Source organism: Mesocricetus auratus, unplaced genomic scaffold (genome assembly GCF_017639785.1).
Source record: "Mesocricetus auratus isolate SY011 unplaced genomic scaffold, BCM_Maur_2.0 Super-Scaffold_100013, whole genome shotgun sequence".
NCBI classification, from domain to species: domain Eukaryota; kingdom Metazoa; phylum Chordata; class Mammalia; order Rodentia; family Cricetidae; genus Mesocricetus; species Mesocricetus auratus.
In genome coordinates, this window is record NW_024429196.1 from 17,639,178 (window position 1) to 17,654,035 (window position 14,858).

At 36.4% G+C, this 14,858-nt stretch overlaps 1 protein-coding gene across 1 annotated transcript in view; it reads right to left on the minus strand.

Moving 5' to 3' along the window:
• The window catches only part of Malrd1 (MAM and LDL receptor class A domain containing 1), a 637,041-nt gene that overhangs the window by 144,283 nt on the left and 477,900 nt on the right, over positions 1-14,858 (minus strand). The window contains exon 32 of the mRNA XM_040755448.1: positions 3,962-4,119. Coding sequence (XP_040611382.1) covers positions 3,962-4,119 — 158 coding nt within the window. The remainder of the gene's footprint in view (positions 1-3,961; positions 4,120-14,858) is intronic.

Below are 14,858 nucleotides of genomic sequence, written 5' to 3' on the forward strand. Positions count from 1 at the left end.
TCCCCACTTCTCTAACTACATGCTTGGGACTTTCTGCAGCAGTAGCCATAGTTACAAAATGGGTTGGTCCTTGCATTTACACAAGTCTGTGAGAATAGACAAGGTCTGTGGAACAGCACACATGCACAGTCACTTTGTAAATTACAGCCTTGATGCACTAAATTCTAACCTAGTGCCTGATTAATATGTGAATGTAAATCCAAGATGCATTGATTCTATTACTAAGAGGGCTGCATCATTGTATTTGATTAGGTCATTATTCATATTACCACCTTATATAGTTGGTGAGGAGAGTTGTGAATTGGAAGCCCTTCTTGTCTCAAAGTATCTGCCTGTAGCTGGTGTCTCTGGCTCACAATCATCTTGGCTTTAAAACAAAAGATGAAGTGGAATGAGTTGGATCCTTCTATTATTTGCTACTTTGAGGTTTGTGAGTCTGGGACATCACAGAAAATAAAGGTCTGTTTGAACGAGCTGACAGTGGAAGCATTTAAAGGTCTGACTTTTCTCTAGGCATCGGTCAATATGATATGCTTTAGAAAGTCACCAAAGGCAGATAGCAGTTGACAAAGAAGATGCCATCTTGACTCTTGTCCTTCAATTGTTTTATCCAACAGATGACTACAGGAAGCTACTGAAGAAATGAACTAAATGTGCTGTTTCTTAGGAGACGAGGCAGAACAAATGTATCCATCATACCTTTTACACTTTCTATACATAATGCATTTCTGGAGGAACATAAAAGTATTTGAGTTACTATTACATTTTTTCTGAAATTTATGATTTGAAGCAAACTTGTATTAAAAACTATGCCATATTCAGAATACACGAAGCCTTTTCTAAAGAACTAGTTCCAATAACTATTTACAGAATACAAAAGGGATTTTTGAAAAATGAGTATGAAAACATTAAAAAGGCTGTGAAACCAGCTCTCTTAATATGAGACCTGGGAGGACACAAGAGTGAAAAGCAGGCAACAGAGCCAACAGATGTGGGGAAATTAAAGTTTATCACCTCATAATTTTGAGATAATTCTGTGATATTGAACAGATTCTGGAAGCTTCTTCTTTTTCATTGTCCTTGTCTGTTATAACATACATAACAGCACAGCATAAAGAATAGATTATTTAATTCATATAACATTTCAGTAGTTTTTGACAAGTAATAACTAGCTGATATTATTATGTTTGGTATTATTCTTTTTTTCCAGTGCTATTCCTACTTTTCTTAAAGGGCAATCAGAATCAGAATATAGTGTATGAAAACACCATTTTCAATAAATATATACATATATGGAACTATCCCCTTGGTAACTGTAAATTTTTTACTATAGGACAATGAAACTTGGAAAATGCACACACACAGCCTTAACAGATTGAATAAGCAAACACCCATTCAGAAGTTTCTCAGGAAAGCTAACTAACTTCATTACCAAGAATGCAAAAAGTAAGTTCACTTAGCAATTCTCAGTGCTAATGATGTGCACCTGAGTAAACCTATGGAATTATAACACTCATCATAACAACAATTTCCATGGCTTCTTGAATAAGAAGAATTAAATGGTAATTGAATTTGAATTCTGTAGGCCTTTACAGAAATTGTTTAGATCTATGAGCTCAACTTTAAAATAAAAGCCATTTCGTAATGGCAAGATGATTACTCTGAAATATGAACATTAGACCTCTAAGATGCCATCCATATGGTTTTATCAAATCATCTGACATTAAAGAAGGAAGTTTTATTATCTCATTTTTTCTTCCATGAGCAACTATAAGTACCTATATATTACACAAAATGTTATGAAAACTAAATTTTATTTTGTTTTATAAAATTTTTACAAAAGTGCATTTTGATCATATTCTTTGTTCAACCCCTCCCAGCCAGATCTTTTTCACCCCTTAAACATCTACCTTCATGTTCCTTCTCTCTTTCAAAAATAGGAAGAATCAAAAGAAAAAAACCAAACCCAATAAGACAAAAACATGGCAAAAAAGTGAAGTTTCTATAGGTTACATAACATGCTACAAAAAGTACAAATTTTGAAATGTATGAATTAACTTCCTTTGATTGTATTAAGATGAATTTGGAGAACTCAGAATATTTAACTCTTTTTACTAACATTATATTTCAAATCTTATGAGCCAGAGGCTAGGAATCTGAGCTACTAAAGCTTAATAGCATCAGAAAAAAATAATTTGGTTTCCCTTAAAGCTCTTAGGCAATATAGCAAAAGAAGACCACTATCATTTTAACAAGAGATTTAAATTTTATATGTGGACATGTGTTTGAAAAGTAGAAAGAAAGTAACATGATTAAGTTCTTCTATATTAATAGCCAGAAAATAAACAATAATAAATTGAATAGATACTGGTATTTTCTTATAATTTCTTGTCTCTGTATCAAATAATGCTGATGACTTTGTAAATATTTTAATATCTTTATTATTATCCAAAACTGTTTTTGAACTCCTTCAAAGTATTTGTTTTTCACATGTATTCTTTTACTTCAAAGACTAGGATAAGTTGGAGCAGTTTAATCTGTACTCTATAATTTAGAGTAAAATAATGTTTAACTCATCAACTGTATAAATCACTCAACAGAAAGGCATCACAAATCATGACTGACAAAAACATTTGTAATTTAGAGGCTATTTACCAATATATTACTAAAAGTTAGGTGCTATAATGTTAAATACCCCAAGCAGATGACTAACTAACTATTCACAAATGCATGGTTGCACCTTTGTTCTTAATGGAGGAAGACACAGAATCATCCTGGTAAGTAAATAAAATCTGTTGGCTTTCCTAGCAAGTCACCGCAGAATAGAAAAACAACACAGGGTGGCCAGGAAGTTAGACTCACGGAATTTATTACAACCATAAGTTAGTGTCCCAAACTACTATATATTGTATGTAAAAACTATGACAAGCATCCAAAGTATCAAGGTGATGGACTGACTCATGTGCCCCTCAACTGTTGGAATGGACTTTCATTTCTACTGGTTTCCATTTGAAAACAGATACTCTCATAGAGTTGGGATAAATATCCATTTTCTTTTCATGCCTGAGAGACTCTGTCAGTGATTAGAACTGATATGTCTAGTCTTCTTTCATTTCCTCTTTCAGGCTTCTTGGATAGACCATAGATGACAAGTAATTGATGCTAGATTTTTGACATAATATTTTTCTACTAATTGTGTAATCTAGGAAAAGTAAAATTTGCTAGGCATTTTTCTGTCTGAATTTCCTTATTTTAAATCTAGAAAGACACACCTCCCATATTAGGTGAATGCTTGAACTGAAATTAATAATATATACAGTGTGTATAAAATATTTGTAAAGACAGGAAACACAACAGCTGTTACCATTTTCCAGAGAGAGTGTTTGAATTAAAGGCAATAAAACTAGTCATGTTGGTCTAAACAGTCAATTTCTAGGTCATAACCCTGGAAGTTGTGTTCTAATACGCACTTTTAACTAAAAGTAGAGCTCAAAATTGGTTCATCACGGTTTTAAAACCTCATTAATCTTTGATAAAACTAGAACTTTAAATATTATTACCTCTCTTAAGGACTGATGCTTTAAAATTGCAATGTTGCATTAACTTTTTTTGCTTGAGGTATAGATTTTTCTACCATTACCTCTTACATCACATTTCTTCATTGTCCTTAGGCAAGCCCTTATTTGTAAAGTACATGTACAATCTACTCAGACTCTTTTATCTCCATGTACTCTTTAAATAGCAGACACCATAATTGAGTTCAGGTGGCAGCCATCAATGTGTTCAATCTTGACTTAGATGGAAATGAATGACACAGTACTTTGTGCCAAAGTCCAAAAGCCCCAGGTAGAGATGAGAAATTAATGATGCCATTGTCAGCAGCATGGTCACAAAAGCGTGATGGTGGCTGAAAATTACATGGTGAATATTTCCATTGACACAAATCTATCTCCTTCCATACCTTTATTATCCCCACAACATGCAGGTCCACCATGTAGAACCAGAATCGAACAGTACATATCCCAAGGCTTGCAGGGAAGAATTGAGAGGTAGTGATTCTTGCAGTAGACCCTTGTTTGGAGACGGAAGAGCTGACGTACAGGAAATGCCGACCACTACCTAGAACAGATTGAGAAAAAGTTTTGTTTTTCTTTGTAACAATATATTTTAACTGATCAATACAGAATATGTTTAAACCCTGCACATATATCCTTATCACCTCAAATGCTCTCTTTTGAATTTATCTCTTATAAGTCATCTCAAAATAGCAATTAAATCTTCTGAAGAAAAAGGGTTGTTGCTATGGTCATGTGATACGCAGGATTCATTTTACACAGGGCTCAACACTGTGTTGACTCTGAAGTTGCAGTACTTTCCTACAATTCATTCAAACATGTCCATTTCAAGTCATAGCATTTTGTATGTTATGCATAGTAGACAGGTAGAAAGCAGGCACTGGAGAATGATCGATGTGGCTCCTTATATTCAGGTGTTATTACTTCTACATTTGCCAGAGTAGTAAGATGTTGCAACAGATTCAGTATGTTATTCTGGTAGTTATTACATAATGTGTAATTTGATATGTGTGTGTGTGTGTGTGTGTGTGTGTGTGTGTCATGATGTTTGCCTGTGTAGGCATATGTGAAAGATGCAGGTTAATAATATATTTATGCTTCCGTCTCTTTCAACCTTACTCTTGACACAAGGCTTTTCACTAGACCTGGACTTTGTCTATTAGGCTAATCTGTTCGTCCAACAGGTACCAAGGATCTACATGTCTCCATGACCAACAGATTGCAGATATATGCTACCAGTCAGGTTTTCAAGTGATTTCTTGGGATCTGAACTGTGGTCCTTGTGCTTACACAACAATGTCTTTACTCACTGAGTCTGAAGGGGGACCCTAGGAGAGAGATACATGGACCCCTGGAGAAGAGAGAAAATTGGAAATACAGGGGGAAGGAGGTATGAGAAAGAGAGGAGAGAAGGGAGAGAAGAACATGAGAATCAGGAAGGTGGAGTTGGGAGAAGAGCAGAGAAGGAGAGCAAGAAAAGAGATATCTTAATATAGAGAGCCATTATGAGTTTCTCGCACTAGGGAAATCTCCAGGCATCCACAAGTATAACTCTAACTAACAATCTAAGCAATAGTGGAGAGGCTACCTTAAATGTCCGTCCCATATAATGAGATTGATGACTACCTTAAATGCGATCCTAGAGCCTTCACCAGCAACAGATGGAAGCAGCAGAGATTACAGCTAAGAACTGAGCCATACTTCTGAAATTCAGTTGTAGAGAGGGAGGAGTATTGAGCAAAGGGGTCAAGACCACGCTTGGGAAACCCAGAGAAACAGCTGACCTGAGCAAGTGGAAGCTGACAGCCGGAGAACCAGCATAAGATTAAATCAGGCCCCCTGAAAGTGGGTGTCAGTTGGGAGGCCTGGACAGACTATGGAGCTTCCGGCCATGGAACCAGTATTTATCCCTTGTGCACAAATAGGCTTTGGGAGTCCATTTCTTAAGGAGGGAAACTTTCAGTCTAGATACGTGGTGGAGGTCCTAGGCCCTGCCCCAAATGATGTGACAGACTTTGATGATTCCCCAAGAGAGGCCTCACAGTCCCTGAGGAGTAAATAGTGGATGGGATGGAGGCTTGGTAGGGGAGGGAGGAAGTGAACTGGGATTGGTATGTAATATAAGATTGCGTTTAATTTAAATAAATCTAATATTAAAAAGTTTATATGATTCAAATTTTCATTTCTCTGTATACTAGTTGTATATCTTGTAAAAAGAACCTTTGCTGGTGCTTTGACCTTGAAGAACACATTACAGCTAACTCTAGCACTCCCTCAAATGACTGCTCATTGTTGAACACTTGTCTTCCCCTGTGTTAGTCAAGTTTTAGGGAAATTTTAAAGTCAGACCCTCTGAGATAAGAATGTTCATGGCTGAAAGAACTCCCATTCTTCTATGTGAAAACTTGATGGGGCTTTCAGAGTAGAGGTTTCCCTAAGATGTCTCCTTTCTGAGTTTCATCTCCTGAAGGTCCCCACATTGAGCCCACAGCTACTGGACAACCATGGCTTAGATATCCTACCCAGTTTCAACACAGGTTCCTACCCCAGGTTTTCTGTCTTAGCATGTGTGACACCATGCTCATTCGTTTGTCTCTCATGGGAGGTGTGGCTATTCCTGTGCCCTCAACTCTAGTGGATATATGAACAGTGGGAGCTTTTCAGCTGCACAGCTTGTTTACTGGTTAAAAGGATGGGCACTTGTCCTCAAACCTCCTGACATGCTGGGTAGGAACTGGAAATAAACTGCATCTATTTTTAAATGTTCCTTACTGAAAATCTTTTACGATGCTTTCCGAAGGCATACTTTTTTAAAAATCCATCAAGAAAAAATATCTAGCAAGGCAAGGTGGAACACACCTGTTATTTTAGTCTTGGGAGGATGAACCAGGAGGATTATAACAATTTTGAGATCAGTCTTGGCCTCAGAGTGAGATCCTTTTTCAAAAATTAAAACCATTAAGTTCTGTGGGTCACAAAACAGACAGAAAGACAAGGGCACAACAAATAGATGTGTATGGAGAAAATGTTGCTAACAGTGTTTGGAAAGAGATAGGAGAGGGCAGAGCAAGGGTGAGAGTAACCAGAACACATTATGTGAAAGTATGAAATTATCAGGGAATGAATGTGGCAAAAACAAAATGACATCCACCATCAACAAATTAAAATAAAAATATGAAACTACTACACCAAAGCAAAACAAAAAGGAAGAAGAAATCCTAAGGGATCCGACCCAAGAATCATCTTAATGAAGTTTCTTCAGGATAAAAAGTAGGAAGTGAGACAAATTGGAAATTGTCTTCCACCCCAGAGTCCGATCAAGGGTATCTCAGATGCTGCTAGATTAGGAAAAATAAGCAGAGTATTTTGTTTAAAATATCTCTAGATTAGAAGATATTTTGTTTCATCATCTGGAAACAAAAGGTGTAAGTGGCTCACACAGCCAAAATATACCTTGACACCACATATAACTTCTGCAAAAGACAGTGGATTGTTCTTTGAAAACATACTTTAAATCTGTGCTGTCTTTTAATAAATAGGAACATGTAACCTCACATCTTGTTGCCGTTTCCTTACATGAGGATTTCCAGTCCATTATAACCACATAGCCTTATCTTGAATGTGAAGAAATAAACTAGTTAATATGTTTGGATAATGAAATTGTATGTTTGTAGTTTATCTCCTAAATAGTATAACATACAAAGGGGAAGTGAATATACTTCAATCTCAAGCTTGATTTGTCTTAAGTTCTAGTCTGATATTGAAAGCCAAATATTTAGGGCCATGAGAAAAGCAGCAATTACCTTCATTGATGCAAATGTAATGGAGTTTACAGATAGGAACTGAATTCTGATTCAAAACATTGCATTTCAGTATATTTAATCTTCATCCTTTATACAGAAGGATCCATGTGTGGGGGCATCCAGTGGGTCATGGATAACCTACTGGCAGCTGCATTCCACAAAGGGGAATTAGCCACCAGCTGCCAATAGCTCCTTGGCTAGATTTAGGAACTCCCAAGCCTCTCTTCTATTCATGCTAAAATTCTGATTGGCTTCTTTTTGTCACGTTGTGCAAGTAACCACAGCTGTGGTGAGTTAGAGTGTACAGCAGCCATGTCAAGTTCAGAGGTCAGCACTTCCCAGTTGTCTTCTATATCTGCTTGGTTCTTTTATACTTCCAGACACATTCCACAAAATTCCCCAAGTCTTGGATGAAGGAGGGTTGATACAGATGACCCAAACACATCAGAGAACAGATTTACTGATGTTTATCACTTAGGAGTTTCTGCAGTAACCATTACCCCTTGCAGGAAGAAGCTTCTCTGACCACACTTGAAATCACAAATCCATGAGTATACACAAGTATTTTAGTCTGGCAGCATATTTAGCAACCCAGTAACAATCAAGGACTTTTGACCAGAATAATAGTGCCAGGCATGAAATCTCCTTTGCAAGGCAGGCCTCATATTCAATCAGAAAGAGGTTGGTTACTTCCATAACCTTGCCATGCCACAATGTACCAGTGGACATATCCAACCAAAAAGGTCAGTATTGTAGCATACAGGGGCCATGAGTAAGACAAGATCATCGATGTATTTTTATCTCTTGTCAGTTTAAATAATGAGCCTCTTCTGACACTATGCAATTTATCAGTACAGAGAGCATCCCTGATCAGTTTAAGGTTGATTTCTCTATGTCCTGCTTATAAAGCTCCAAACTGATTAATGTCCTCAGTAATGGTGTCATCCAAATGCTCTCTCTCTCTCTCTCTCTCTCTCTCTCTCTCTCTCTCTCTCTCTCCATGTCTCTCTGTGTGTCTCTTTCTCTGTCTCTCCATCTCTCTCTCTCTCTCTCTCTCTCTCTCTCTCTCTCCCTCCCTCTCTCTCTCTCTCTCACATATTTAATTAGAGAGGTGAACAAAACATTAACACCTGCAAATAAAAGGGAGGTGAACACTAAAGATTAAAAGTTTTACTAGGGGATAAGTGGACAAAGAAGAGAAGAGGGTTAGGGATGGGGTTTCACCACAGCACAGGACAAACACTGTTTTGTGAGACTCAACAGCAAAACCTGCAAGCAATTCCAATTACGAGTTAGTGGTCTCTGGGCTGAATTTTCGAAGTATACTCTGAATAATTTGTTATAAATTGCATTCTCAGTGTGGGTTTTACATAGTCTTATCAGAGAATACAGAAATCAGAAAGTTGACTAGTGGCTGAAGTACTGATGCATGTCTATGTGAGGATGAACCCAGTTTAAATGAGAAAGCAGCTTGTGTTTCTGACAAACCATTGTTGTAACATTTGGCCACTTCTAAATTTGACAGTGGAAAGAAACAACTTGATGGGGCTGGAGAGATGTCTCAGAGGTTAAGAGCACTGACTGCTCTTCCATTGGTCCTGAGTTCAATTCCCAGCAATCACATGATGGCTCACAACCATCGTGCAATTTTCTGACATGCAGACAGAAAAGTGTATATGTAATAAATAAGTCTTTTTAAAAAAAAAGAAAGAAAAAGTGACACATAGTCACTTTGGAAAAAAAAACAACTTGCTGAATGGTAACATTTTTTTCTCAAAAATTAAAAGGTCGATAGTTGCTTAGACTCCTAAATTGTTAATAAAAATATGCTATCCAGAAATATACTGTATCACGAAGTGCTAGTGCTTTACTTTGAATATGCTTTTAGAAATAGAACAATTTTTACTTAGCAGGCTACTCTCAGTGTCTATCATTTACCAACATTCAGTTGCTTACTGGAAACTAAATATTAATATCTAGAGGAATCCTTAGGCAAAGGTCAGTATAGACTCCCTATACAGTTAAGAATTTGTTACTGAAGAAAAATATGAAGCCCTCAAGTCTCAAGTTCCAAGGACATGCTTAGAATTTAATGGGAAATCATTAAACCAGATCATTTCCATTACTTACATGAACTGTCTATGCAGGCAGTAATTGCAGAAGCAAAATTCTTTGATTATTTGACCTAGAGATGTCTAACAGCTTAAAATCTCCTTACTACTAATATATTAGATCTCAAGACTCTCATCTGATCTCATAAAACTGTCATAGTTCAATTAAGTGTGAATTGGTTCAATTAAGTATTACCAGGGTACAATATCCTAAAAGATGATTTTAGTAAACATTTTTAAATTTTACTCTTCTCATTCTTCCTAAGTATTTTTGCACACTTTAAGTTTATTACTTTGCTTTATGATTTAAAGATCTTAAATTCTTAGTGTAAATATTATTATATTTAATGACTAATTAGTTACCATTGGGAGTGGAGGCAACTTTTACCAGTAATACTCAACTTTGATTTTAACAGTTATTTAAAGAATTCAGCACAGTTTTGATAATTGGCGATCACTTAATATCAAATGTACATAGTGTGCATTGAACATTGACGTATGCTTTGTTCAAATGACAATGATAATCTTATTGTAAGGGAAACACTATATTAGGTATTTCACACTTCATGGCCATCTTTCTCTGAGTACAAAATAAAGAGTCTAAATTGTCTTTCAGATGTGAGAAGCTACCATCTTGTATTTGAAAATGTTTCATTGAATTATTGTGTTAGATGGCAAAAATTTGACATTTCTTTTTAAAAGGATATTTAATACTCATAAAGGAAATTCTATTTTTATAAGACCTCTGCCATAATAAAAAGAATTCTCATTTTCTCCCCTCTCAAATCATATAAGACAATTTTCCACATTAAATGATTTGAATTCACTCCTTGGTTTGAATTGAAGGCAATTTTCTTCTTTTTTTCCTTCTGCTTATAATATAAAACTTCCTAATGGTTTTTAAGAATGGTCTGTAATATGCTTCTTCAAAACAGTGAGTTCTCCCTGCCTCAGAGTAAGATGTCTGGCCCGACATCCTGTACAATTTCTGCCTGCTCCTTACTCTAAAATAGAAGGTTGCATATTGACTATCAGGTGAAATGCCCTCAATCCCTTTTTGTATTTCCACCTGAGTTTCTGAGCTACAGGCAATTTGTTTCTGCAATATTTCAAGGGTGCAAAATTCAAACATATTTTGAGCACAAAAGTTTTACCAAAGTTGTCAAACTGGAAGTCTTAAAGCATCTTGACTATCAAGAAAAATTTGGTATGGATACGAAAGAATGGCTGTCACTATCTTTTTTCTATTTGCTTTTTGAGCAATATAATGACTAGATTCAGGATTTCTTCTGATTTTTTTCTAAAGCGTTACCTTTAGTGATTATTCTTTTTTGAGAATGTTGAGATATAGCACACTTTCAATAGAATCTTTCTTTTTTAATGCCACTGATTTATACTATATTTAGGTCTTTGGAGTATTCATTGTGGCATATTTTAATTGGCTATGAAAACAAAACTTCCCATAGAGGCATGTTAATGAAAGGTAGTTTCATCTCATTTCTAAACTTACTGATTTAATAGCTGAAAATGGTAGCTGGATCAGATGAAGATGATAAGCAGATGGTGTTATCTGGCACTTGCAACAAATTTACAGGGAAGCAGTATTCTGAATCACTAGTCCTCATATTGAAGGGCTAAAGAACCAATTTATGTACCACTTATTTATCAAAATGTGGGAATGATGCATTATCCTACTAGCTTTTCTGTAACTTGATCTTGTTTTCCAACTTGAGAATATAAAGAAAGATTTTCTGTAGTCACACAAGGAAACACTTGCATTTCTTCATGTAAATAACAGTAACTTGTGAGGGACCTGTCTTCATTTAGATTTCAGATAAATTGTTCCCGAAGGAGTGTGGAGAACAAGCAAGAATAGCATCACTATTCTCTTTTAATCTGAACTTGATATCTAATTCTTGTCCTGACTGTGGAGTTAGCACACACTTTGAGGAAGACTGACCATTTGCCATTGGCACTCGAGGCATACATCTGATTTAAACCCTGACTTTACTATTGTTTGGGTGTAAAATCCTGATCAGCCCTATTTAAATTCTCTAAGACTCAGAAGCAATACGAGATAACCACCATGGGTACTTTTCTCTCATGAGGTTGTGGAAAAAATTAAATGCTATACTACAAGCAAAGTGCTTAGGACACAGTTGGAAATTATAGTATTACCCTAGGAAATTTAGAGAAGAGATATAAAGTGATTCTAGCAGTGGGAATAAGTTCATAACTATTCATTACTTATTACTTAGCTACTGTGAGCTATGTCTTCCATTTTTACTAGAGAGATAGATAAGATCTAATAATCCAACTATCAAGCACTGACTGTAGAATCCTACAACTAAGGTAACAGTAGGCTTTACTGGGTTTGTGCTGAGTCTTCCTTTCTCTATGTCCATATATGAGTGAGTACAAACCAGGTTTGTCTTTCTGTGACTGGTTTACCTCACTCAGGATGGTTTCTTCTAGTTCAATCCATTTGCCTGCAAATTTCAAGATTCCATTGCTTTTTGTCAATAAGTAGAAATCCATGGTGTAAATGTACTATATTTTCTGTAACCATTCTTTGGTTGAGGGGCATCTAGGTTGCGTCCAGGTTCTGGCTATTATAAATAATGCTGCTATGAAGATAGTTGAACAGATGAATGTACATCCTTTGGGTGTCTGCCTAAGAGTTGAATTGCTGGGTCTTGAGGTAGACTGATTCCCAATATTCTGATTTTCGAAGTGGCTGTACTAGTTTGCACTCCCACCAGAAGTTCCCTTTTCTCCACATCCTCTCCAGCATAAATTGTCACTGGTGTTTGTGATTTCAGCCATTCTGACAGGAGTAAGATGGTAACTCAGAGTTGTTTGCATTTGCTTTTCCCTAATGGCTAAGGATGTTGAGCACTTTCTTAAGTCTCTGTCAGCCAGTTTTGATCCCTACGTTCAGAATTCTCTAGTTAGTTCTGTACTCCACTTTTTAGTTGGATTGTTTGGTGTTTGGGTCACTAGCTTCTTAAAGTCTTTGTACATTTTGAAAATAATTCCTCTGTCACATGTGGGGTTGGTGAAGGTCTTTTCACATTCTGTGTCTTGTTGTCTGTGTCCTTTGTCTTACAGAAGATTCTCAGTTTCAGGAGTTCCCATTTATTATTGCTGATCTCCAGTGTCAGTGATACTAGTGTTAACTTCAGGAAGCTGTCTCCTGTACCAATTCATTCAATGGTACCTCTCAATTTCTCTTCGAAGATGTTTAGTGTGGCTGGATTTATGTTGAGGTCTTTGATCCATTTGGACTTAAGTTTTATGCATGATGATATATATGGATCTAGCTGCAATCTTCTACATGCCAGCATCCAGTTATGACAGCATCATTTGTTGCATATGCTTTCTTTTTTCTACTGTATAATTGCAGCTTCTTTATCAAAAATCAGGTGTTCATAGTAGGTGTGTAAACAATCTTATTTTCCATATTAACCCCAGTTCCCTCTCAGTCCAATCCTCCCATTGCTCCCACTGAGCCCCTCATCCTGCCCCCCATCCACTCCCCAGGGAGGGTGAGGCTTTCTATGGGGGATTATTTAAGTCTGTCATATCAGGGCCTAGGCTGAGAGAGTAGCCCACCTTGGGGAATGGACAGAGTCATGTTGTATCTTATTATGCCATGTTCAATTAATATATCAGGGAGGCCTACTCTTTCCTGAAGGAAAATGTAGGAACAGTGGATCTGGGGGAGAGAGGAGGTGTGTGGGATTTTTGGAGGAATGGAGGGAGGGGAGACTGTGGTTAGGATGTTTTGTATGAGGAAGAATAAATAGCTAGAAAAAATTACAAGCATCAGTAACTCATCACAAGTACATATAATGTAAAGACTTTCATCATGCAAACTTATTGAAGTGAAACCTCTAGTTAAGCACAGATTTAATTGGTCAGTAGAATTCATTAAAGAGAATTGCCTAATAACTTTGACTGTAGGAAAGAAAACCGAGCTGTAAAATAAAATCATTATGCTAGCTCTGTAAAATATTGAGAACAGAAAGCAGCCTTGTATTCTAGCAAAATCCAGAAATCACTATTTGTGAATACTGGAGTGTCATGAGAAAATGAATATGTTATTTTACCTATTGGGCATATCCTGTTGATGAACATAATGTATTACTATGAAAACAGAACTTCAAATTTGCTGAAAATATGAGAGTTTTATCTATTTGCCCTTAATGCATTCTTTCATTTTCATAGAACTTTTGGCATGTTGGAAGTTAATATGTCACCTTTCTGGTATCTAACTGCACTTGTATGAAACCATCAGCAAGAGCTTATTGATCTGCAAAGGGACCAAGAGGAGAAAACCCTGCACTCTTTCTCTAAACAGTCCTGATGTGCTATTCACTTGGCACAAAACATCTTGTCCATAATAGAGAACTCACTATGTACATAGTTCAAGAACAGCTAGGGCTATATAACAGAAAATAATGTGAACCACTAATGGAATGGCAGAAAATTTTGCAGTCACAATTTCAGAAAGGAAAAGAAATCATGAATTTTTTCATTTAATTCAATATGTCAAAATGTTATCATTTACCCACGTGATCAGTATACAAATCATTAGTAAGATACTTTATATTTTTCATGACATGGCTTTGAAACCCAGTATGTCTTTTACTAGTGTAAGACATCTGAGTTTGGATTGGCCATGTTTCTTGAACTAAATAGCTTCCAGAGTCTGGCACTGTCACATGACAGTGTAGGCTAAAGGGAAGTGGTTTAAGCAATAGTTTGGCATTCCTAGTGGTTGTCATCCATCCATGTTACTCTGGTAAGATTTTCAACATTTCCTACATAGAGCAGATTTCTCCACCACAGTTGAAAGGCTTAAATGAGTGACATGCTTCAATCTTCTTGTAGTTTCTGACTCTTAGTAAAGTTTTAGTGATGTTAGCTCTCTCCATCCTTAATTTCTCTTTATTTTGTATAAAAACTATTTTACATAAAAATAAAATAACATCTTGTCAACATCAACACATAACTCTTTGCTAACTAAAGGAATATAATGATGACATTTTCATTTCAGTGGCTACATGTAGAACTTGCCACAACCCTTATCTTCCTCTTCAGAAACTCCTACTTTCCCTGTCTTTCCACTGAATTTAGCCCCTTCCAACAGACTGTTCCAGATTTGTAAATTCATACTGCTTGGCCATAATGAGCATTCTTCCCACCAACCACCTGGGTCCCGCTGCTGTCTGTGCCCCCAAATAACACACGAGGCAATATATTAATTATGAAGCTCTTGGCCATTTGATATAATTTCTATGACTTAACTGATAACCCATAATTACTAATCTATATTTTTACAAGGACTTATCTTACCAAGGATG